The sequence below is a fragment of the Coloeus monedula genome (genome assembly GCF_965178545.1).
Source record: "Coloeus monedula genome assembly, chromosome: 6".
NCBI lineage: Eukaryota > Metazoa > Chordata > Aves > Passeriformes > Corvidae > Coloeus > Coloeus monedula.
Window position 1 is genome coordinate 57,901,932 of NC_138786.1, and position 24,938 is coordinate 57,926,869.

The 24,938-nt window shown below is 42.3% G+C and overlaps 1 protein-coding gene across 2 annotated transcripts in view; it reads right to left on the minus strand.

Annotated features, from left to right (window-relative positions):
- MTHFD1 (methylenetetrahydrofolate dehydrogenase, cyclohydrolase and formyltetrahydrofolate synthetase 1) overlaps positions 1-24,938 on the minus strand; it is a 40,643-nt gene that overhangs the window by 6,738 nt on the left and 8,967 nt on the right. For both annotated transcript variants that reach the window (XM_082282715.1, XM_082282716.1), the window contains exons 3-25: positions 23,332-23,391; positions 22,599-22,652; positions 22,103-22,239; positions 21,881-21,981; positions 21,419-21,555; positions 19,889-20,000; positions 15,939-16,066; positions 15,195-15,292; positions 14,309-14,482; positions 13,660-13,796; positions 13,324-13,370; positions 10,938-11,045; positions 10,762-10,836; positions 8,905-9,007; positions 7,668-7,744; positions 6,559-6,699; positions 3,941-4,009; positions 3,293-3,404; positions 2,967-3,106; positions 2,505-2,546; positions 1,394-1,494; positions 479-656; positions 4-111 (exon numbers count right to left, since the gene is read on the minus strand). In XM_082282715.1, coding sequence (XP_082138841.1) covers positions 4-111; positions 479-656; positions 1,394-1,494; positions 2,505-2,546; positions 2,967-3,106; positions 3,293-3,404; positions 3,941-4,009; positions 6,559-6,699; positions 7,668-7,744; positions 8,905-9,007; positions 10,762-10,836; positions 10,938-11,045; positions 13,324-13,370; positions 13,660-13,796; positions 14,309-14,482; positions 15,195-15,292; positions 15,939-16,066; positions 19,889-20,000; positions 21,419-21,555; positions 21,881-21,981; positions 22,103-22,239; positions 22,599-22,652; positions 23,332-23,391 — 2,439 coding nt within the window. The remainder of the gene's footprint in view (positions 1-3; positions 112-478; positions 657-1,393; positions 1,495-2,504; positions 2,547-2,966; positions 3,107-3,292; positions 3,405-3,940; positions 4,010-6,558; positions 6,700-7,667; positions 7,745-8,904; positions 9,008-10,761; positions 10,837-10,937; positions 11,046-13,323; positions 13,371-13,659; positions 13,797-14,308; positions 14,483-15,194; positions 15,293-15,938; positions 16,067-19,888; positions 20,001-21,418; positions 21,556-21,880; positions 21,982-22,102; positions 22,240-22,598; positions 22,653-23,331; positions 23,392-24,938) is intronic.

The window sequence follows — 24,938 nt, forward strand, 5'->3', positions numbered from 1 at the left end:
CACCTGCTTAGTGTACACGGCAACTTTCTCCTGTGCTTCTGGAAGCAGCTCAATGTCTCTTGCCCCATAGACCTGCTGGGCAATAAGCCTGATCTTATCTACAACAGGCAGCTAGAAAAACAAAAAAGGCAAATCAGTGTGGCCAAAGTACAAAGACCTGCAGCACCACAGCAGTTTCAGATCCTCCACATGTGTTGTGAAGCACCCATCTGTAGACATAAGGCTTAATTCCATTTGCTGTAGAGCAAAATATAGAGTAATTTGAGTGTTTTCAAAACGTGTTTCAGTATTTCAGTGGGTAGCAAAACAGTAAGAACTGACTAACTATGTCTTTGAGACTGGTGGAATCAACGTTACAATTCTAACACCACATTTCTACTCAATTTCTCAGGCAGCCTTTTAGACAGCCCCAAGCAACTTAAGCTAGTGAAACCAACTGATACAAACAAAGCATCTCTGTAATAGTGCAAGTTCCTACCTCCACATTATAGAGGAACCTGAAGTTGCTGGGTGCCTGGGATGCTCTCTGAACAGCTCGGGCCAGGGCCAGGGCTCCTTTCCCTCCCTCTGCCCAGTGAGTGCACTCCACAGCATCGAATGCTCCTGCCTCCTTTGCATGTTGTACTACAAGGGCCAGTTCAGCCTTGGTATCCGTCCTGCAAAGAAGAAGTTTGCATGTTTGTACCAGAATGCACACACAGTAAATGAATGTCTGCTCTTGACAAGATCCAAAACCTGTCCAAAGAAATCACAGCTACCAGAAAGCTGCTCAGGGGTTATCCACCACAGCCTCCTCCTTGGCTGGCATCAGCTTTAACACCACATCTCAAAGTACTTCTGCTGCACAAAAAGACCACACAGTGGTTGTTTCCTGTGCAGTACAACATGCAGAGCCCAAGTCATGCATTTTCCAACAATGCAAAACTGTGGCGTTCCAGTATCTGAAGGGAGCCTACAAGAGAGCTGGAGAGAAACTTCTTACAAGAGCATGTAGTGACAGGACAAGGGGGAATTGTTTCAAACTGACAGAATAGGTTTAGACTGGATACTAGGAAAAAATTCTTTACTGTGAGGGTGCTGAGGCACTGGAACAGGTTGCCCAGGTGTTGAAAGTGTTCCTGAAAGTGTTCCAGGCCAGGTTGGATGGGGCTGTGAGCAACCTGGTCTAGTGAAAGGTGTCCCTACTCATGGCAGGGGACTGGAACTGGATGATCTTTAAGGTTCTTTCCAACCCAGGTCATTCTATGGTTTTATGACTCTATCTGCATTCCCATTTGGAAATGCTGCCAACAACACATCAACAGCACTGAAAACAAGAGTTTGTGTTAAACACAGTGTATGAAGTGCTAAAATGTTACACCTCTGCATCACCTCCCCATCCCAGTTCACTTACTTGAAAGCATTGACAGCCACGACCACTGGGACACCAAACATCCGTGCATTCTGGATTTGCTTGTTTAGGTTGCTGCAGCCTTTTGCCACCAGTTGAAGATTCTATAAAGATGACAGCAAGCAGAAAGCATATTTTATCAGGGACAGGGAAATTTTTGTTCCAAACCCACTAAATCCAAAAGCTAATGGTAAAAATGTCAAACTGGGAATGAAACCACAAAGACAAATCCCCAGTGCTGCTTTCTGAACAGTCCAGACCACTGCATGCTCTTGGGCAGAAGGCAGGAAAAAGAGTGACTGCTTCTAATGATCACTGGTTTCAGCTATCAAGCCAAGATAAGGGAAATCCCTTTTTACCACGTTTTGTTATTCTTAAAAAGTTAATACCTGTTTTCATTAACTCCCCACAGTAAAGCCTCAGTTTCTCTCCGACACATTTCTCTTTATGTATTAAATATCACCAGCAGTGAATTTCATGATATCCGTTTGAAGTCTGTGGCAACAGCTTTCAGTTTTCATATATTTACATTTTGCAGCATCAGAGACTATTCCTGGAAATTCAGACATTTCATCCCTTCCTATGCAAAGGATAATATATACAGTAGCTCTACGAGTGAAAGAGCTGCAGCAATGTAAAGAGCCCGATAAATTATCCAAGTGTATGTAACCATTCAAGGCACAAGGATGGAAGGTGAGACTTTAGTTCACTTTCCTCACTTACTTGCAAAAACTGCTGCTAAGGAGAGAGTAATTAGAGAGGCACTCTGAATATTTTCAGAGACAGTATTTCAGCCAAGTAATTAATTACTCCACACTGAGAGGGTTGGGGAAACAGAGTAGGTATTACTATGAAAAATTGAGCACACAAGCAACTGTGTGAGTTAAGGAGAAAAAAAGAGGCTCTGAACATTGGCTAGGTCAAGCACAATAAATGCTTCAAAGAGCAGAGCCAAAGTAACATCATAAAAAAAAAGAACATTACAGCTTGTATGAAGCAGCCTTTCTGTGGCAGCTAAGTAAGTGACACACTAGTAATCCAGGCAGGCACTGCATGACACCATCATGCCACGACCACAGTTAGCTGGTCCACTATCACAACAGCCTAAGATTACCTCTTCTGTGTATTCCTTTGGCAAAGGTACCCCAGCAGTGACCTGCAAAAAAAAGGGAAGAAATGGAGGCCCATTAGACTTTTATCCATTACAGCAATCCGCGCTTGACTCTTATTAAACGGTATCAAGATACAGCATCCTACTCCATGCTGATCCTTTTCATTTGTAAGAAAAAAATAAAAGGAAGAACAAAAGACTGCATGATAAAACACATGACTGACTCTGGGACTGTCACACTTGGCCCAGCATGCAGGCACTTCAGTAGGGCAATAAAACCAGCAGCTATGAACCTCTAATACACTACAATGAAGCTGTTGACAAACAGGGAAATATCAATTCCTTTTACAACTGTGAATTTCAAGACAATTTCAAGCTGATCAAACCCCACAGGGTTCTAAGTGACTGGATCAGAGCAACAGGAACAGCCCCTCAGGCCTACTGAAAACCTTCCCCAGTACTTACTGCAGGTCCTCCCCCGTGCATTTTCAGAGCTCGGACAGTAGCAACCAACACCACCACGTGAGGCCGGAGACCAGAATAGCGGCACTTAATATTAAAGAATTTCTCCATGCCTATGTCTGCACCAAATCCTGCTTCTGTAACTAGAATAGGAAATAAAAAGAAGTTTGTGAAAGATTTCTGGGTGAAGAAGTCATATGCTGATCATATAAACCAGAATCTTCTTCCAAGAAAAAAAAAGGGCCTAAGGACAGTTATGATAAAAAAAGGCAGATCCCTCCCTCCAACATAAAAAAGAAATAAAAATACCCCACACTCCACACACTTACCAACAAAACCATCTTTCCCCACAAGCTTCAGTGCTATTTTGTCGGCCAACACAGAGGAATTCCCATGTGCAATATTGGCAAAAGGTCCAGCATGAACAAACACTGGTGTTCCCTAGAACAGGGGAGATGTGGGAGAGAAAGAGAAAATCAGAAAGTGCAATTTTGCAAATATGAAGCATGTCAGAAGCTAAGTACTGTGGTGTCTGAAAGTAAAGAAAAACACTTTTAGAAGACAGATCTTAAAGCCTTCTGATCACACATTTGTTATCAGCAATAAGGACTACAGGGCAAACAGGATTATTATAATCTCCACAAGTGGAGGTACTAATCCTCTTAGGAAAAGGATGGCTAAATCCCAGCAACTCTTCGTCATTCTCCTTCATCCACACCATTTAAATTCCCAAAACACTTCTTGACATTAAAGACAACGGAACAAAGACATAGCAAAGTTTAGTGCATTTCCTCAGGGTCATCCCACACGCCAATGGCAGACCTAGAAGGAACCCAGCGCTCTCCCCTAGCCCTGAGGAGGAAACCACAGTAAACCCCCAACTCTGAGCTCAGCAGACCCACACTGACTGTGATGAATGAACTAAACCAGTTGGTGAGTGCCTTCTCAGAGCCAAGAAGCAAATCATCTGTGCTCACCTCTAGTGTCTGCATGAGGTTTGGTTTAACAGCATCTTTCATCAAGACAGCCAGAGCTCCAGTCACTCCCTGAAACATAAAAGGACAATCAGTTTCCAGATGTACCAAGACCTTGAGATGGTTCCTATGCAGTGTCAAGGCTCTGATTTTTGTCCTGGTGGGCTTTTGGTACCAGAACCAGAAGTTGCTCAACACAGAACTAACTCTAGTCAGGGCAAAGCATTCCTATAAGAGGATCTGTGATTTCTGGTGGGAGCAGCCTCTTGGTTGTGACCTTGCTGGGCCATCACTTCATAGCAAAGGCACAAAGAACAATTAATTCATGTTTCAATGCTATGGCAAGATTAGCAGATAAGAGCAGCAAGGGAGTAACCTTTCAATAAGTATGGTTTACTGTAGCCCATTCAGCAGCACAAAGCAATGTTCTTAGATCTTGCTGGTGGATCTATCTTGGATTTTCTTCTTTTCAGCAACTCTGTCTACATACTGGCCTCAAAATGTCATAACAACCTGCTACACCCTGCTCAAGTCTCTTGTGCAGAAACAACTTTTAAAGTGAACCTCTGTGCTGATAAGAACAACCAGGCTGACATGAAAGGCAAACACTACAGCCCATATTTCCTCCCAGGCGCAGCCACGTACCCTGCTGAATTCTGCTTCCTGTGCAATGAAAGCCTTGTGATTTCATTCCCATATGCTTTGGGAAAAAAAAATGTGGACTTGGTCATTCTTGTGACTGACAGTCCAGTGGAAACCAAACCAGCTGTTACCCAGCACTTGAAAAAGTAACTAAATTGCAGTCATGAGTCCTGAGCCAAATGCTCACAGCAGTTATGAAAACCTTGACCCATAATGGCTTTTTCTTCCCTTTCAATTTCAACTGAATTGCAGCACTCAAAGATATGAAAGACTATTTCTTTATAAGACATTCAACTGCTTTGGTTCATTACTTTCAATCTTGCCACATGAAAGCTTATTTAGCATTTAATGTTAAATAAGACTTCACTCATCTCCACAATAATGAAAACTACAGAGCGAGATTTCCATGGCGACATTTCAGACCCGTGTCGCTCAGTGGCACTTCGATACATCCCAGCTCTAAAAACCTGTAGTCAGTTTTTGATTCCACATTTCTTCCCAGATTGTTTTTGCACTTGCTGGTAGCACAGTCATGGCATTGGTTGCATCACAGCAGTGGGACCCAGCCAGGTCTCTGCAATCACCACATTTCTGCCTGCATGAGGAGTGTATAACATGGTCCTAACAACACCAGCCACTGGCTGCCATCAGTGCAAACATGTAACAGACAAGAGAACCTGTTGGATGTCTGATACCACCATCCATTCTGCAGTTGGAATGGACAGAATTAGATATAATTAGACTTTTAAAAAGTTTAAAAAAAGTTGAGATGAAAGACTTCCATCACCTGGACTCTGCAGAAAAGTCAAGTAACTCCAAAGCCAAGCACCATCTGCCTACACAGCTGATGGGCAGTAAGACTCCTGTTTTCCAGAAAAATGGTTTAACTCAGTTACTTAAGTTAAACTGGCAGCATGCTTAAGTGTAGGAATTAAAATCTCAAAGCTGCCTGCAGAACTTTGGCACATGGTCTTTCTCATTCCCAACAAATGTCTCACATAGGGATTTACAGATAAATGGTTCCAGCCTGGCACTTCTCCTGCAAGGCCAGAGTCAGGCCACCAATCTACTGTTACTTAGCCTTATCCTGGGAGGAAGTAAAACAAATACACAACACTCCCACATTCCCCCAAAACACAAGAAAACATAAAACCTGCAGCAAGATAGCAAGAGCTGGGTAAGCCTTAGTGCCCTGTCCCACCCAGCTGGAAACCCAGGTCAGTAAGAAGTGCCTGGGACACAGGGCATTGCCCTGAAACCACGCTGAAGCACCATTTGGGAACGTGCTATTTGACACACTCCACAAACCTGCCAAGAATTAACAATTATTGGAGGGACAGCTGCAAAACAGTGCTGCAGCTTGCAACTGCTGCTTAGGGATGCTTTATACACTTCATAAACTGGTAACAGGCATCACCAGTGCTATGACATTCAGCATTTCATGCAGTGGAAATTAAATATTTGTGTCCCTCATCAAAGGCTGCCTTACAGAGAACACACACTTTTTTTGCAAAGGCTTTGGTTTTTATAGCATTCATAGACTCCCGGAAGAAGGTATTTCATTGTCTGTAATTAAATTTGCACAAGGCTTTGTTCCTGCTCAATGTTTTCCTCACTCCAGGGAGCCTAAGAAACAGGATGGCCAGCAGGATGCATTTTGAGTTCTTCTGATTCATAAACATGCTTTTTACGCAGAAACCACCACGTATTTCCCCCATAACTCCTGTGGTGCCAGTTTCAACTTGACACACAGCACATCACACAGGACCCCTGTCCCTGCCCAGCTCAACACACACATCCTCTCTGGATAAGGTGGCAGCCACACTGAAGTAAAAAACCTTCACTAACTGCAGGGGCTGGGATTTTATCTTTGATCTTCTATATGTTAAATTTTTTCTGCACAGAACCATCTGTCTGCCTTTTAATCCAAGGACTTTCAGAAATAAGAGGAAAAAGCATTTAATGACAATGACTCTTACAAGGTCATCTGCTGTAACTGGTTGTCCTTTTTTGCTGGAAGCTACCACCATTCTGCCAAATCGCTTTTTCATATCATCCAACCCATCAGCCAGGGCTAGGACTGCCATGATTTCACTGCTCACTGTGATGTCAAATTGAGCCTGCAATAGATGAATGAAGGATGTGAATTCATTAAGATTCCCTCCCAGCAATCCTTACCCCTGTTCAATTCTTGAAACAAGGAAAATAATCACCATCACAAAAAAAAAAAAAAAAAGAGAAAGAAAAAAATACAGACATACAATATACAAGAAATCCAAAGCACTGATCTCAGAACATAGTTCATTTAATTTGGCCATTTTAAACTGGATTTTTTTTCTGCAAAATTAAGTAAAACCTACTCATTCTGTTGCAATTACGTGTCTCTCCTGGCACGTACATTAGTGATTCATGTAAGAACACTCAACGCTAACAAATTCTGGTTTTGAACACTGAGCTTACTAACTCATCTGATTATTGCTAAACAATACAGTAAAAGACAACAAAAAAAACCAGATTCTATAGGAAATCAAGGGTAGAATTCATCTGACATAATGCAGACACTTCCACCTTAGGGAAGCTAAGCACCCTAAGGACATTTCAAGTCAAAAGAAACAGGTTTATCTGAGCACTGTTCATTTGAACTGTAAATTTGACACTTACTTAAGGGATGAGGGGGGAGTCACAGCCCAATTGCCTCTCTTATTCTATTGATTATACAATTAATCTAGACAAGCTCAGATACTGTGCCTAATTTTGGCCAGATACACCCCACCCAAAACACCTGCAGTAGTGAAGATGAACCATTGTCATGTACCATCTTTAGAAAGGGCACTTGTGTACCACTGTTACACCACAGACATCCCAGTTTGGGAAGCCAATATTCAGAAGAGAACAGGAAGGAGGGAACAGACAATAAAACTAAACACAGCATTGGTAGCAAATTTAACTGTTTGGTTGAGAAGACTTTTTCCTTTCTCTTTAACAAGGTAGAGGTAAAAGAAGAAAATAGCTGGAGTTACAGAAACTTACTTTAGGAACACCTTATCCAAAGTACTTTTGAAAACATGCAAGAAAAGGGAACAATTACCGTTCGTGTGAAGCCTTTCTCTGTTGGAGACTGTCCAATAGTGATTTTCCTAAGGAACCTGTCATTTGTATCCAGTACTGCAAGGAATCAGAGAGGTAAGATGTCACACTGCCAAGTCATAAATTCACATCTAAGCCCTGTGACAAACACCCAGCCAGGTCATCCATGAAGAGAAGATGGCAGTTAGAGAAACCATCCTCTCCTAAAGAATGGCAAGTGCTTCTCAACGTGATTCTTACACAAAAACTGCAATGAAGTTAAGATACCCACAGATACACCAGACTCTGCACTGCATCCAGAGAGTCTGCATCCCTTTGTGTGCATTAACCACCAGACCAGAGGTTCTCTGAAAATCAGAACTGCTAATATTATTACAATTGATTTTTCGCCATCATTAACCAATATGATTTCAGGAAATTACTGCAGTCAAAAAGAAACAAAATTATCACTTTATAAGTTAAGTGATAAAATGGTCAGATACTGTAATTTAGTGAGAATTGTTTCACACAGCTCCATTAAGTCAAATTACCTTGGAAACACAAACTGTGAAATACTGGCTTAAATTTGCTGTTTCTTTCTATATGCTTGAAATATTCCAAGCGTTTTATGAAGTATTTCCCATGAGGCAGACTACTTTAGCCTCGTTACAGGTTATGAAGCAAATTCTGGAGAATACATGTCACACTATATTTTAAAAGAAAGAAGAAAAAGCAATACTCTTGGAGCCTAACTCAGGAAATAAGCCCACTTTTAAAATTCTTCTGATAGTGAAATATTAAATCTGCCAGACCAGAGAATGATCTTACCTTCAACTATCCTTAAAAACCTTTAAAAAAATCTGGCCTTCATTTGCTGTCAGTCCCCGACAGAGCAAGTGGGCAGATTAAAACTGAGTTTAATCCCAGAGCAGAACCCTCTCCTTACTCACAGAGCAGCCAGGTAAAAAGGCTGTTGGCTACAGCTGCAAAATTCAACTCTCTCAGTGACTGACAAATCCAGGAACACTAACTTGCACCCATTAGCCAACTCTTAATATTTGTGAATTCAGAGCAGATTCAAGACCCTGTGTTAGACCATTTAGAAATGGGATCCCAGCTGCAGGCAACTATCGCACCAAACTTAAGGAAGGAGGGGCCAGCTCTGCTCTCTTTCCCATTTTCCCAGGAAACACAGTTTCAGCTGCAATTGCAAACATCTCTTCTGACACACATTTCCTTTCATTTATTGTCTCTAGTACCTCTTTGCCATGTTATGGTGCCTGGGTCTATGTCCAATCTCACAAATGAGTTTACTTCTTCCTTTGTCAAAGCCATAGGATCAGTTTTGTTAATGCCCAGTTTCTATGGGAAGAAAGACAAATAAAAGGTATAGTGAGAAGATTCACAGAAATGAACCTTATATTGCAGCACTGAGGCTTTGGCAGCAGTATCTGCATATTCAGAAATAAGGACCCCTTTTTGGGGCCCTTTCTCCCAGACCCCACAACAAGGTAAGATGATCCATATCAGCACATAGTGGACAGAGCTTGCTGCTGTCCAGCTTGTAAAGGGCAAGGCAGACAAAGGAGCTCATTAGGGCAGGTTGTCACCAAGCTTTGTGCAAGGCACCTACAGGAAGAGCAAGAGACAGCTCTGCAGCTCCTTCCACGCCTTGTTCTCGTCATTAGTCTCACATGCTTACATCCATTTCTCATTAGTTTGCCTGGGGTCACTGCACACAGCCACACATATTTAAAGCCATTGCTTTCAGCATGCTGGTTAAGCAGCACAAAGGAGGAATTAAACAATTCAGTCACAAGGCTGTCAGCATCCCAGAAAGCTGATCTTGAACACACTGAGAGGATGGGCAGTTTGCCAAGTTGCTTAATTGAGAGAAGAATTATCTCAAGAAGCCTGATACAAGCGCAAGCTTAGGCACGAGGGAAACGATTCAGTTGATTTATGAACGAGTAAGGTTTTCTTAATTAACTAGACAGTTAAGTCGTATTTTTCTCCTGAAGAACAGCAGGGAAGAAGAAAGTCTGTTCTTTTCCTCTTCAAGCATATCATTTAGAAAAGGAAATAAGCAACAACAATGACAGAGATATCATCTTTCTGGAGTATTAGCATCCTGTGCACATCTTGACATTTAATAACCAGAAGAGTGGTTAGGGTAGAGTTCCCTCAGCAGTCCATCAGGAACACCATGCAGTGGGACATAATTTCTTGCTCAGCAGTGAAAGCAAACCACACATTCTCTAATGGTTAAGACATTATAGCCAATTAATAGATCAGTTTTACCTTCCCAAGTGACTATTGCTCCTGACTTGCAAGTGGACAACTGATCCAGCCTGAATACAAAATAGGCTTGTACCTTGAAGAAGCTCAGCAGGGCCCAGTCTGTCCTCCTAGCTGCAAGGTTCAAGCCCAGTGCGAAACTATTCATCTGCTAATCCTCATTTTTGCAGAAGTCAATGTGAACTTGCACATGCCCTGAAGTTTCAAGGATCAGAGATGCTGTGGGCTGTTCAGGGACTGCCATTCAATGACAAGGCTACTTATCTAACTCGGAATTCTTTTAATTTTTTTGCAGTGGAGAAATTTGCCATGTAGGAAACAGGTGTTTTTTTCACTTTTCTTTGTTTTCTCAATCTGGGCAAGACAAAGAAAATTCTCTATGTTCTCTTTTTGCTGAATTTTATGAATTGCCTTTTTTTGTGCTGCATTATCTACATAGCTGTCTCATGGGTACCACTAATCTCTAGCTGTAACTGTGTGTTAGGTACAGAGACTAATTCTGGTCTTTTCTTAAACTGCATTAAGGACACTGAACTGACACCACTAATAAAGGACACTAATCTCTGCCTCTTCCCACTGTGTTAATCACAGAGTGATTATGACCCAGTTATATCAATGATTCCTCCCCTCGGGGCTGCATCTCACTGTTTCCTGTGCTGTATGAAGGGTTACCACAACTTCTGCACACTTTATGTAAAAAATAAATGCCAGTAGAATGACCTAGGGGACAACAAAGGTTTCTGTAAGGTAGCTCTGCCTACCTGAAGGACGAGTAAATGGAAGAGAACCAGAAACCAATGAGAAAGCACAGAGCTCACCTGTAGTCTTCGGATCTGAATATCTGAGAACTTCCTGACACCATTAACAGACGGCACCAAACGGTTGTAGAGAGCCTTGCAGAATGAAACAAACACTTAATCAGCACTGCTGGCACACCCAAAACAGTCTGGCCAAAGCAGGCTGGGATCAAATGCATGGCAAGAAAAGATTGTACCTGGTCAGACTGAGTCAGCTCGTGGAACATACGCGCGTCAATAGCAGCAGCAACCAGATTGTTGGCTGCAGTGATGGCGTGGATGTCACCTGTGAGGTGAAGGTTAAACTAGAGGACAGAAAACATATCAGTTACCTCATCCTGCTGCAATTTTCATTTATTCCAACTCACCGTAGACAGATGGAAAGAGGAGTATTAATAGTAATGTTACAGTGGGTGAGGGTGGAGGGGGAGAGATTGCTCAGTGCAGTATGTGGAAGAGAGGAAAGAATTTCTCTAAAACATAAAAATGCCTCCCCCACATCCATGTCATTTTACAAACTTCTAGAACAAAGCTCCCAAATAAAAAGTTGTTTGTTTTTTTCTTTTACCCTCTACCAGAACAGTTCTCACAGGCTCCTTGACACTTAAAAAGACCCAACTCAGCACATTCTTTGTTTCTGTCATCTGCATTGCTCCTCCTTCACCTTCCTCCTGACCCCCTCATTTGCACAGCAGGTTTTACACATACATTAGCTGAAGTGGCTGCTGCTCCCACAAGGGAATCTGAGCTAAACTGGAACTAGCAACCTTGTGCGGCACTAGCAGTGGAGCTGTGGTTGCACAGAGTTCTGCTTAAGGTAACCACCCAAACAGAGAATCACAGGCAGAACTTGTAGACCACGTACTACACAGTGACACTGCTAGTAGTTTTCTTAGTTCTATCTCATTAAAACATAGTTTGAGTGGGTTTGCCTACATGAGTTATCTGGCTGCACTGTAGCTGTGAAGCTGGTGAAGGATCTAGATTGGATATGAGGGAAAATTTCTTCATGGAAAAGGTTGTCAAGCATGGGAACAGGCTTCCCATGGAAGTGCTGGGGTCACCGTCCTTGGAGGTATTTAAGAAACATGCAGGGGCACGTGGGGACACAGTTTAGTGGTGGGCTCGGCAGTGCCAGGGGAATGGTTGGACGTGGTGATGTTAAAGGCCTTTTCCAACCTAAATGATTATGGCAGGTGAGTAAAAGGTGTGGTTAAAACAACCCTCTTCATCTCTAGCAAAGCAGCAAAGAAAGAAGATGAAAAGGGGATATTAGAAAAGGTGGTATGACAGAATACCTTATAATACCATTTTATTGAAGCCTTTTTACTGTGGTCTCAAAACCCACAAAGCTAAAACAGAATGCAGCTAGTCACACACTGATTATAAATCCTAATTCGTAAATGCTAACTGTTGTCTCATTCTGCATACATGGAACAAGAAGCAATTATTATTACCTTGGTTCTGAAGTATGGACTCAAAAGTTTTTCACTGGCTATATTTTTTCATAGGATGAAAGCTGCATGCAGAATTATTAAATGATGTATCAAGGTCATTATTGTAACTAGTGACTCCAGATTCTTTAATTTTACCAGATGTGCATTTACTAAAACACCCCCACAAAACTGGGTGTATTTGTACCATGTGGACTATACTTTAAGAAAGTCATTCCAGCCAGTTTGGTTCCTAGAGCGTGGCTGTTTCCCACTGCTGCACACAGTCAGGTATTTTGGCTTGTCTTATTAACACTCCCAAAGAGGAGGAGGTTATTTTTCCTGTCACATCTATCCTTCGCACATGTTCTTGGCACATGACTAAATCAATATTCTGCCTCCTGAACATCTTTATCTTTTATGGACTTGCTGCATCAATTAGAACAAACAGCCCTTTTGATAGTTTCTGCTTTTCTTCCTGAAATTGTCCTGTGTCAATCTACAGTGCATGAGACAAAGGTACAATTCTACAGGCAATTACTCTGAGAACTGAGAGAGGCACGAGAGCACATGCTACACGTGCTTCTTAATTCCCTGCCTCCAGACACAGAATTTCACTTGTTGCCAAGTCACACCACAAACATGCTCCAGTGCCAGCCCCCCACAGGCTGAGGTCTCAGCATTGCTGATTCCCAAATTCCCTTTTCCCAGTTCATGTCAGTAATCTAAAACACAAGTACACCAAAATAGCTCATGGAAAGAGTCAGTGGCCACCACAGCTGACAGAACTATGCAATATTCTTCCAAAATGCATTAAACCATTATCATCTTCATTTCAGTGCTGGGAAAATGAGGCACAGGATGTACTTTGCTCCAGGGTATACAGCAATTCACAGCAGAGAAGGGGAGGGAACAGAGGAACTGGGAATTCCTGGCTCTATGAAGTTCCCTTACCATGAAGGCACACTTCAGAAACAAGCCAAGGATGATTGTTTGCTAAAAAAAAAAAGCTTTGCTGAAATCAAGGACCCAGTTCTTGCAAGTGCTACACTAGAGTCATCAACTTAAAGATTTTCTAAGTTATCTGACTGCAGTATCTCTCCAAGGTCTGTGAGCTGTAAGTGCAATGAGGCTTTGTATAAAGAATTACCTCTTCCATGGGGACAACTTGACAATAGCCACCACCTGCAGCTCCACCTGCAGAGAGACAACAGTCAGACCACACCAATCCAGGTGCCTCCAGCCCAGAGTGCTGTTACATGTTTGCTTAACAGCTCCAAGAGGGCAGCTACCATTGGGCAGCTGAGTTTAAATCCCAACACAGTACCTCGAAGACAAAACTGAAGAACTTACCTAAAGCTCTTTTTTCTTAAAATAAATGCAATTGTAACTAGAAATAAGGTAAAACTACAGTGCAGCAGAATAGTAGCTCTGAATGTCATCTTTGCCCATTGTAGGCCAACAGAAAGCAACAGAACAATCATACCTTTTATGCCAAAAGTTGGCCCCTGAGAAGGCTGCCGAACACAGGCAAAGACATTCTGGTGAAGGTGTGCTCCTAAGGCTTGGACAAGGCCAACAGTGGTGGTGCTCTTCCCCTCTCCCAGGGGAGTGGGAGTTATTCTGCAGCAACAAAGCAGAAGAGACACAATTACACCCTTGTAGAGGGTGAGAATCAAATCCCAGGCATAAAACAGTCACCCAGTGATTGCAGTTGTTAATGAGAATTCAAATTCTGAACAGGCTCAGACTTCAGCTAATGTTCATCAGTTCAAAACTGGAAAGAGATTGGCAAATTATCACATAACTGCTGACAACTTTCCTCTGAAACAATTTGCTTGTTCCGACTGAAGGCAGGCTACTAGACCAGGAGAAATTTGGCCAGCAACCAGTCTACCCTTCATAACCCTGACCTGTAGACCAAAACAATTCATCTCCTGGAGAGAAACGTTAAGCTACATTCCCACTGTTTGCCACAAGTCATCAATCTACTTCCCAAATTACTACATTTTCAGTGTGATTTATGAAAACCCAGAGCACCTCATATAGTCACCCTACCAAAAGAAAATACAACAACAAGCCATGCTCATAAAATCTCTTTTCATCTTGTAAGTGATGTCTCAGGAAACACCTACCCAGTAACAACGACGTATTTGCCATCTGGCTGGTTCTTCAGACGGTTCAGAACTGAGAGCTGAACCTTGGCTTTAGTTTGGCCATAGAGCTCCACCTCATCAGGGAAAAGGCCAACTTCTTTTGCAACTTGGTCAATGGGCTTGGGCACGCAAGACTGTGAGATTTCAATATCACTTAAAGAGAAAGAGCAAGATGAGTTTATAAGTAAGTCAAGGACTTACCCCAAATTCCCTGCTTCTGGATGGCATAAACTACAAAACACCTAATCTATATTTTAGAACTCAACCTTTAAACCCCTTAGTTAAATGAATCAATGTACCCACCAATATCAGGTATATTAGAATAGATACATCTTCAGAGTTGCCTGTTTAAAAATAAAGAAAAAAGGCAAAACCCAAACCAAACAACAACCCCTCTCCCCAAACTCCCCATTTCCCCAAATCCCTTTTGTAGGCAATGTGTTATGATCCCATATGGTATTCTACATATTTTCAGCTGCTCCTTGGGGACTTGACACCAACAACTTCTATTTGAAGATATTAGGATTTTGGCATGCCAGATTGAAAATTTTCCAAAATACAAGTTTTTCACTGTTTCCTGAATCAGCAACCATCTAGCTGGCCTGAAGTCTGTGAAAGTCCATGTTTGAGCCTTAGCATTATCAGAATGACCCCAGTGAAGACTACACTTCAAGAGATAGCACCACTGCAGGTTAGCTCTGCTCCCTCAAGAAGACTTAAGAGCGCTTTCTCTCTAATTCTCTCCAAACTTCAATCCCAGCTACAGTCGACATACATGTAAGCCCTATATCACACAAAGCCTGAGAAGAGAAGTGAATACTATACTGCATCAATACTGCCAAGCAGCTTGATTTGAAAGCATTACCTTGGAACAGGCATCTTCAGGGTAAGCTGGTTGTATTGGATGGTCCATTTTCCAGGCTGGAACTTCTCCAGAAAACGCTGCGCACTCTCCACAGTGCTCTAAAATGAGCATGGGAATACATTGAAGCAACCACCACTGCATGAACCACACTGGTTAACAAAGAGACCAGAAAGGTGTGCCCCTCCTATCTGTCTCAGTCTGGGATTAAACCAAAGTGCTTTCGTTAAAGCATTTGCTAATAATCCAAAACGAGATTCTGCTTGCAGTTTTCTTAAGAAGAAAAAATCCCACCATATCTATCTCTCTACCAATCTTCCAGTGTGCTGGATTATTTTGGGTGTTCTGTGCCAGCAGGGTGTCTTAAGCAAAGCACGGAAACAGAGGGAGCTGGTTTATACTGTTACTCTCCTTTGTATCCAATCACCCTATGGATAGTTTCAGAATTACAGCCAGAGCATTGTAAGACAAGCCCATTTCTTATGGTTTTGAGCAACCACGCTCAAAAACCCCTAAAAAATCCGCCAAACCCCCGCAAAAACAACCAACCAGAAACCTTTCTTCTAGCATTTCCTTGAAGTCCATCTTCTTCCTCAGTTAACTGAATCCAAATTGTCTGGACTAGAAGTTAGAAATCCTAACTAGACCTCTGCAAGAGCAAGAAGGGAGTACCAGCTGCTTTGGTAGTGTGCTGATGGTCAGCAGCAACATGCCCCAAAGCAAACACAGAGGAGATGACCACAGTACCTGCATTAACATGGCCACAGTCATAGGCCCAACACCACCAGGAACTGGGGTGATGAAGGAGGCTTTTTCCTTTGCTGAAGTGTACGCCACATCTCCCACAACTCTTTTTCCACTGGCCTTTGTGCTGTCTGGGGATTTAAGGAGAAAAGTAAGTTACGCATCACGTTTCACCACAGCAACAGAGGAGACAGCACTGACTGAAGCTGAAGTCTTTAATTCTGCTGGGGCAAACAAAATAGAAGCTGAGTACCCAGGAAGCTGCAAAGAAAGATTAAAAAGCTAAAACAACATCACAAGATGAAGCTGTTGTCATCATACTTCATTCACAGAGTGTCAACAGCTCCTTCCATTAAGCACCATTTATCCTCAGCCAGACAGATCTCCCTTTCCTGGAGAATGCAAGTCTTTTCTCAGTGGCTCATGGCCCACAGGGCAGTTTGAATGAGATATAAACCAACAGTCTAGAAGAGGTGAGAGATGAAACATGGCTGACTGCTTCCAAACCCCCAGGTTTACATTTGCTCTGTTCCATTTTGGAGGACATCTGGGCATTATTATTGAATGAAATCACCTGCCTTTACAGAAACTGAAGGCAGAAAAGTGCTGAGCTTTTCAATTATCACTGCTAGTTTAACGATGGACCAGTAAATACTGCAGTTCATAGATATCAGTCTTGTCAAAACAAACTTCACAGGTGGTTTAAGAAAGATTATCCTACTGAAGCTTTCTCTCAGGCAAAATATTTTGCTATATCCTCCTGCACTACCTGACCTGACAATTTAGAAGCAGACACAGCCCTTTTTTCCAGTGGTGACCTTTAAGCTCACCCATAAAGAGAGAAAGGGACAAAATGTACTAGTAAACTGGCACAGTCATCTAAGGAAGTCACTGATTACAGCACATGAAACCAGAAAACTTAAGTTGCTCCTGGAATAGCAGATTCTCACTTCAGATAAAGGACTCTAGGCAGCTTCTAAACAGTGTGAAAACCTGAAAATAGATTTTAATGTTGTTTTGAAATATTATATGGCATACAATCAGTGTATGTTTGAACAGAACACAATCAATAACTTCCATATACATCTGGTGAGGGGGAGGAGTGGAAGAGGAACCAAACTCCTGAACAGCTGATTATGTTAAAACCAAAGAGAGAACAAAAGCAGCTCCTGCCAACATTATTTCTTAGCTGCATTGTTACTGACAATTAGCAGCTTGGACGCTTTGCTGCTGTGTTTTAAGCAACACTGCTTCTCCCTAAAGCTCAAAGCCTGAACAACATCACAGCTGTTAACCAGTGTTTCTGCAGCCGCTGTCAGCTTGGCTGCCTGAACTGCAGACCAGTCTGGCCTTCCCCCTTAGAGACCAATCTAATTAAGGCTGCAAAAGGTAAATAATGTAATTTTATTTTCTTCCAAGGATGCCAAGCAGGCTCATCAGCCATCCTGGCCAGGAAGGCTCTTGAAAGAAAACAAGCTGGCACTCCAAACTACCTCATCTATTACACAGACACAGAGATGAGCACACGCCAAACAATCCCCCAGTCCCTGCTTCTGCATCTCACACCAAGCACTGCCAAGCACAGCCTAGGAGCTATTCAACTACCTGCAAAATATTCTTTTGAAAGAAAGCTCACATGCAATACTTGCCATCTCTCCCCATAATTTCACCTTCTCAGTATTCACCATCCTACTCTTAAAAAATACAAACTAGTTACAGGGAGTATCAGTGACACCGTAACCATGTTGCAAAAAAGCCACTCTCATATTCCACTTTCAAGGCCCCTTGTTAGCAAGGGCTGCAAAATCCCATAGCAGAGAATTTTGAAAGAAGTTGCTTCCTCCATCAGGATTCAGAGAGGGACATTCCAGGGACTGCCATCTCTGGGAATATCCTCTACCTGCACTGCTTTCCCTTTCTGTAGCAAAGCAACTTCTACAGGCCTGGAATAAGGCATTCAGAGTATTTGCTAGACCAGCTCTCCAGCTGCAGCAGTGGGGAGAGTCAAATACAATCCAGGCTGGAAAGTAAGAGACACTTGTCTGCTCTAGTACAGGTTTCAGGAGATCATTTTTTCCTCTCTGTCTACCTGGAGACCTGGAAGCAATTCTGTTCATTGCAGTAAACATGAACACAAAGCCAGATGTGGCTGAAGTGTCTCTTCTAACCTCCAAACCAGCACCCTTGGAAGTATTCAGGCCACCCTCCATTCAAAAGCACAACAGCTGCAATTATATGGTGCTACATGGCTATAACTTGTCCTAACTCCAACTTGGCAAGACTGCAGGAGGTTAATGTCCTCATAAATCAGATTGGCATCTGCCTGACTAGCAAACCAAAGGCATATCCAGAGATTGCCATGTCCTCCAGCTGCAACTCACAGCTGCACCTGGGAGGCACTAACCTGGGTGCACTCACACCTGTGGTAAGATGTATGTGCTCTCTCACCCTATCACATTTAAAGCACCATCACAGCTAGCAGCAATATTCTATCTGCAGAGTGACTTAGCCAGAGAAGCCAGCAAATAGGCTGCTGTTCTTTCTGTAGCACTGCAATTCCCACAATTCTGGTAGTCACTTCCCAAAAGATCAATCTGAAAACTTTTTGCAAAAAGTCTCTCATACCAGAGCGAAAAAAAGTCAGGAAAACTCAGCAGCTTCAGAAAACCACAGGAAAGAAAAAAAAAAAAAAAAAGTCTGTGGCATCCATCATTTCAAAATGTGACAACTTCCATGATACTCTATCAAGTCTCAATTATCAAATCTCAATGCCATTAAGTGTATTCCACGTGACATTGACTGGGCTAGGTGCACAAGAAGCTCAGATGTCAGTGCACTGCTCAAGGCAGGCTAATTGCTCAGGAACAGGGAGGGATGCGTCCTCAGAGCTCGCATAAAGCCTGAAAAAAAGTCATACCATCATATATCAGAAACACAATGGGGATTTTATGTGCAACATGTCAGTTGGGGAGACTCCAAACCATTCTGCTTCATGCACATCAGCAGTGACCCTGTGGGTTTTGGGAAATGGCCTAAGATTGGGTAGCTTGGAACAAAAATATCAAGCAACAAACAGCAACAGCAGATGACTTTTTATTTTTAATTAGATAGAGGACTAATGTTTTTAAATGCAGTCTAATGTCAACTTTGAGTAACAGGACCACTGAACAGAAATTTCTTTACATTCTGTTAAATAATGGCAACAAAATGACTGATTAATTATGAAAACTACCTTTTAAAAGCCTTGTGGGTGTAGCACAGAAAGAGTGACTAATTTTCCATATCATTCAATATCTGTAATTTGGATTTTAAATGAGATGAAAACAGAAATTGCCAGACTGTCTGTACCATCTTTACAAGGAAGGAGCAGCTAAGTGAAACCCTACCCTAAAACCCATTATGTTAAAGCACTTTATTCTATGCCTGAGCCATTGTCACCAATACTCTTGCACAATCTGCTTTGTTTCAAGACAACAGCCATTCAAGCCTAAGAAGTTAATGCTGTGATTCAACAAATCCACAGCTACTTTAAGAGACTGCTTGTCATTTCTGTATTTCAAAGAGAACAGCTTCTTCAGATCCAACCACGAAGTAATGACAGCAAAGCCGAGCACTCCCAAGTGACAACAGTGACAAGACTTCACTATGTAGCTGGGGCAAATTAAATGGATATTCTGTTGCAATATATCTTAGGCCTCCTCCTTCCTCTATTAATCATCAGCCTTGTTGAAGGCAGAATCAAAACTGCCACTGATCTCCTTTAGGAGAGTACTTCAGACCAGTGTTTCTTGACTTTGGCATGGTCAGAGGTTGCCATCGCTAATTAAGACAGACTTACAAGAGAAAGAAGTCCATATGGACCAGAGACACGAAGGAAACAGTATTCATGAACTTAGCAACTGTATTTACATACAAACACACACATCCCCACTTGTTATACATTACCCACGCACCTGGCACATGGTTAATTCCACAGTCTATTACAATTGCACCAGGCTTGATCCATTCACCTTTTACCATTTCAGCTCTACCAGCTGCAACCACCAGGATATCAGCTTTGCCAACCTATAAAAAAATTTAAAAAACAACAAACAACTGTGTATCACACTGGCAGTGGAAAAATGCAGAGCTGCTTCTGCAGCAACTTAGATCAGCTTCAGCTGCAGTGAAACTGTGCTCACCCATTGCCTTGGGAGGCATGGAAGGGCACTGTCAGCAATTAAAGGTAGCTGCCAGTTCCTTGGCAAGGACAAATTCCTGAAGCTAGAAATTATGGCCTATTTTCACACTCCTACCCTGAACTATTGCTAGTCAACACTTCACAACCTCCTCTGAACTCCTCCATGATTCCCAAGTGGATCACACAGGCTACATTTAGATGAAATTAAAGCCTTCTGAATATTCGTCTCTTCCTCCCTTCAAATATCCCTGCACATTCAGTGCTAGAAATATACCAAGCACTCATCAGACAGCAAGAACTCATCTTGCTCAGCCAAGAACAACCCCTGCACAGAACTAAGCAGCACTTCACTTGTGACAGCACTGTCTTGTGCTTTTCATGTCCAGGACTGCATAACACAACTCCAGGGGAAGCTGACTGTATTTCAGCACTAATATTCATTCAGGGACTACTCAGTAAATTTGACAAATTCAGTCATGAAGCTGGTTTTAAAGACTCCAACTAAAGCTCGTTGTCAGTTCCTGCACTGCTTCATTCACATTTGCTTAGGAAGCTGCTATCCCTTGGAATTTTTTTCTTTTAATCTTCAAGGGAGGTAAACTATTTTTAAGATTTCATTAAGTATTAGCACACCAATTTCTAATCAACCTAATGATGGTCTTACTGAACAGTAACTTAAGGGCATGAAGCATTGCAGTGTTTCTGATATACTTTGTGAGTTATATTCAAACACTCCTACTCCCTCTTCAACTTTAATACTTGCCTACAGAGCCTGGCAGTGCTGATAGCTCTACGAAATCCAAGTAGGTGGCAGCACAGCAAAACACTATTTCTGTCACTCTCACTGCTGAAGAGGAAAATGGTACCAACTCTCTGTCATAGAAAATCGACTGAAAAAAACAAACCAACTGAAAAATCATCTGGCCTAACATTTCTCAGCCATTAGAGCAGAAGACCACCTGGCCTTTTTGGTAAAAAAAAAACCCCAAAACAACAAAAAAAGTGCTGTTTTACCTACCCCTACATGGGGATTAGGAAGGGATGATTAAATTCTCAGCACTTGCTCAAAGACAACAGAAATAATAATTTTATTGTTATAACTAAACCCCTCTAATTAAGTGTCAAAAATAATCAAGATCCTATTCCAGCAGAAGTATTTACATAACCATGCAACGAGCAGGACTGGGAAACCAATTCAGATGAAAGACACCCCAGACCTAATGACTCACAGCAGCAACACACTGAGCAGTAATGTGCATGGAGCAGCAGTGGCCTGGAACAAGTAACTGCAGCCTGCCCTTACCTCCTCAGCCAGGGTGGAGGTCTTGGAATGGCACGTGGTGACTGTTGCATTATTCCAGAGCAGCAGGTCGTGCATAGGAGCACCCACGATCTTACTGCGACCGATCACCACGGCTCTCTTCCCTGCCACCTGGACACCTGCACCACAGAGAGTCAGGAGAGAGCAAAAAAGGTCACTGTGCAGCCTGGTACACACTAACTCAGGCAGCCCTGGAGTCTTGGTCAGTTTAAATCTGGCCCTGGTACTTCAGAATACTATTTTGCTTTGCTGTGTGTGGTAGGGAATTGCAGTTGGGAGGGAGGAAGGAAAGACCATTTTAACCTAGTTCTTTTACTATCTAAGGCAGCAGAGATGAAATGTGGTATCTCAGCAGAAGCTGTGAAGCTGAGCCTTGCAATGTGTGTAATTTCTACACTTATTGAAGACTACTGCACTCATGAATAATGTATGAAACCTCCTTACCTGTCTGCCTGATAAGTTCCATGCATCCCTTTGGTGTACAAGGAATAAAGCAGTCACCAAGGTCCCCTCTAGAGAGTTTTCCAGCATTGATGCTACTCAAGCTGTATTTTGAAAGAATAAAGGCCAAGTAAGATATCCAACCTCACTGTTCAAGAGAAATTAAAGAAAAGAGGTTTCTTTCTGGAGCAGCTGTCATGCTCTCCAGGGGTGAAGTCAGTTTACCCATCCACATCCTTCTCAGGTGCAACAGCATTGGTTATTTTTTCTGTGTTGATGGGTTTGTCAGAGTCGAGCGGCAGCTGCACTATAAAGCCATGGACAGCTGGGTCTGCATTCAAAGAGGCAATGCACTTGAGCACCTACAACAGCAAAGACCACAAAACTAATGGCTGATAAACTGAAATATGACTGATGCAAAGGAAAAAACATAATCCTACCTGGATTAAAAGATATGCACTTTATGTTTAGTTTTTCCACCGAAAAGTATAAACCACTTAATTTTTTTATTTAAAAAAAATAGCTCTTAAAAGTCTCTAAATTTTACATTGTAGTGTTTTAGTTTTCTTTAAAAAAACCACAAAAACACCTCACCAGGTTCCAACTCTTTTTTCATGAGTTAATATTGATGGGCAAGTAGCCCTTTTTTATACAATGACGGGGCAAAGATATCTTGAGCTCAACACCAAAGTTTTTTTTCATCACTGGCTGTATTACTTACATCAGCTTCTGTTGCTGTGTTTGGCAGTTTTATGTGATTGGCACTGATCCCAATCTGCAAATGAGAATAACAAGAAATTATCTGATTTCTGAATTGACATCCAATTGATCTGGTTAAGCACTCTATCCAGCTAAATCACAGCTGCATTTTGTCACATTTCCCAGGTCTATCTCCTGTTCCTGAGGCTGCAAGTTCTACGATTTAGAAATACCATCAGAGAAAGATTAGTGCTTTGCCTTCTTAGTCTGTCCCTTAACCATCCTATTCACCTTTTGACATGAACAACATCAACTTTGCTTGACAGCACACTGCCTTGAAATGCCAGGAGAAATGCCAGGTACCACCTAGGGAAAAATGGACTTATCTGTGTTCCTGCCCTGTTGTAGCATGTAATGTACCTGTGACAAGCACAAGGCAACTGCAGGTACAAGACATACAGGGAAGATAAGGACAAGGCCACAGGTCAGGAAAGACATCAGCACTTCAGACAAATGTAATCTGTGATGGTCACACAAAGTGGCACCAATCCACACTGCTGTGACCAGAGCACCCCCCTTGGCTTTAAGGTTACACACCTACACTACATCCTTGTAACAGAGAACTCAGGCCAGCACCGGTTCCTCCAACACTAGAAAAGCTTAGACAAAACTATTTGACTTGCATCTGTTTTTTCAAATTCAAATTTGACCAACTGTAGGAGGATAAAAAGTAGTCCTGAAAGTTCAGGCATTACCTCAGCAGCAGCCTTCAGCTTCATGTTAATGTAGAGGTTTGAATCATCCCGATTTCCAACCTAAGGATGAAAAGACAGTTGAATTACAGCACAGAATAGAGACACAGGCTGAGATGGGCTTAACCCTCAGCTTCCTTGGATCTACATCAAGGACAGAGAGCTATTCCTGAATAACTGTAAAACACACTGACAGAGGATATAAGTAGCTGGAGCTAACAGGAAAGTTCTTTCAAGTAAGAGGCAGCTAAAGACAAGCTGTCTGATCTCCTGCACAAACACCATTTGCATCTGTTGAAAAACCTTAGAAACACAGTGGTCTCCAAAGCAGAAAATACTGCCTGCCATCTGATCTGAGGAAGTTAAATCCTCAGCTAATTAACATGATCAGCAGGTGCTGATAACATTCAATTATCTGATTACTGCTTTCAGAAAAGTTGGGCCTCTTTGATACCCAGGAATCTTAATTTTATGCACATGTGTGCTTTGATGCAGTGGAAGAAATGTCTGCTGTTTTGAAACTTGAGAATTTTCCTGCCAAACAAAAAACAAAACAAGGACAAAGTAATGCACAAAGAGAAATCAGCAAGTGGAACAAATGCCTGCAGTTTTTAGCAGTATTGGGTGCTTACAGTACAGCTGCATTTCAGGAGACGACTTGCATCATCCAGTATGTTTTGTTAAAGGTAATACTCCTTCTAACCTTAAAAAAATAGGGGTCAAATAAGGAAAAGCTGATAAGGAAGCTCTTGAAACCCTGTTCCCTGGTACCTGGGAGCTATCCCAGGTTCTCACATAGATTACAAGCTGCAGGGGTGACTGCATTACCTGACCCCCCAGAACACACTGGTTCTTCCTCCCTAGGTATAGATAAAGGGGCTGTCTCTCTGTAAAGTCTGCTGGATTTAGGAAAAGGTTTGCCTCATACAGGACAGAGAAGCAGGAGATGGCAGCAAACATATATTGTGTGAATAAGGAATTACTGACTTCAGGACAAAAAGCCAAAGATTAACTGACTCTCTGAGCTCAGAGGACACCAGATGCCTCCCAAGTACAGAGTACATAACGTGTGGGGTGCTACGTATCAGAAACAGCTCATTGTCCTGACTTCACTGAAAAATAGATGGCTGCAAATATCAGTAGGAGGAGATAAACCCCAAGCCCAGACTTTGGCAGCTTACAAAAGTGTCAGACAGCCAAACAGGTCGTGTAAAGGACTCTGAGACAATCCAGGACTGAATCCAGGCCCACCATGAAAATGATCCAATAATGCTACAAGACAGCAATTTTTGAAGACAGTTTATGAGGTCAACAGTCCAGCAGCTTTCATCAAAGCACTACTAAATTTTAAATAAAAGACCCTCCTTCCTTCCTTCTAAGCACCCGCAGACAAATTTTCTGTAGGGACAATCCTCTTAAAGCTAATGGAAAAGAAAACCAGAAAAAAAGCCCAAAACACAAGCACAAATTTGTTCCTGGCATCAAAGAGGAGCATGGCCTTTGTGTGCTATGGTGGTATTAGCACTGGAATCCACAGACAGGCACCAAAAGCTCTGCAGGAGTCCAAAATACTGAATCAGGACAGAAGTCACTTCTCTAAGCAGCCACTT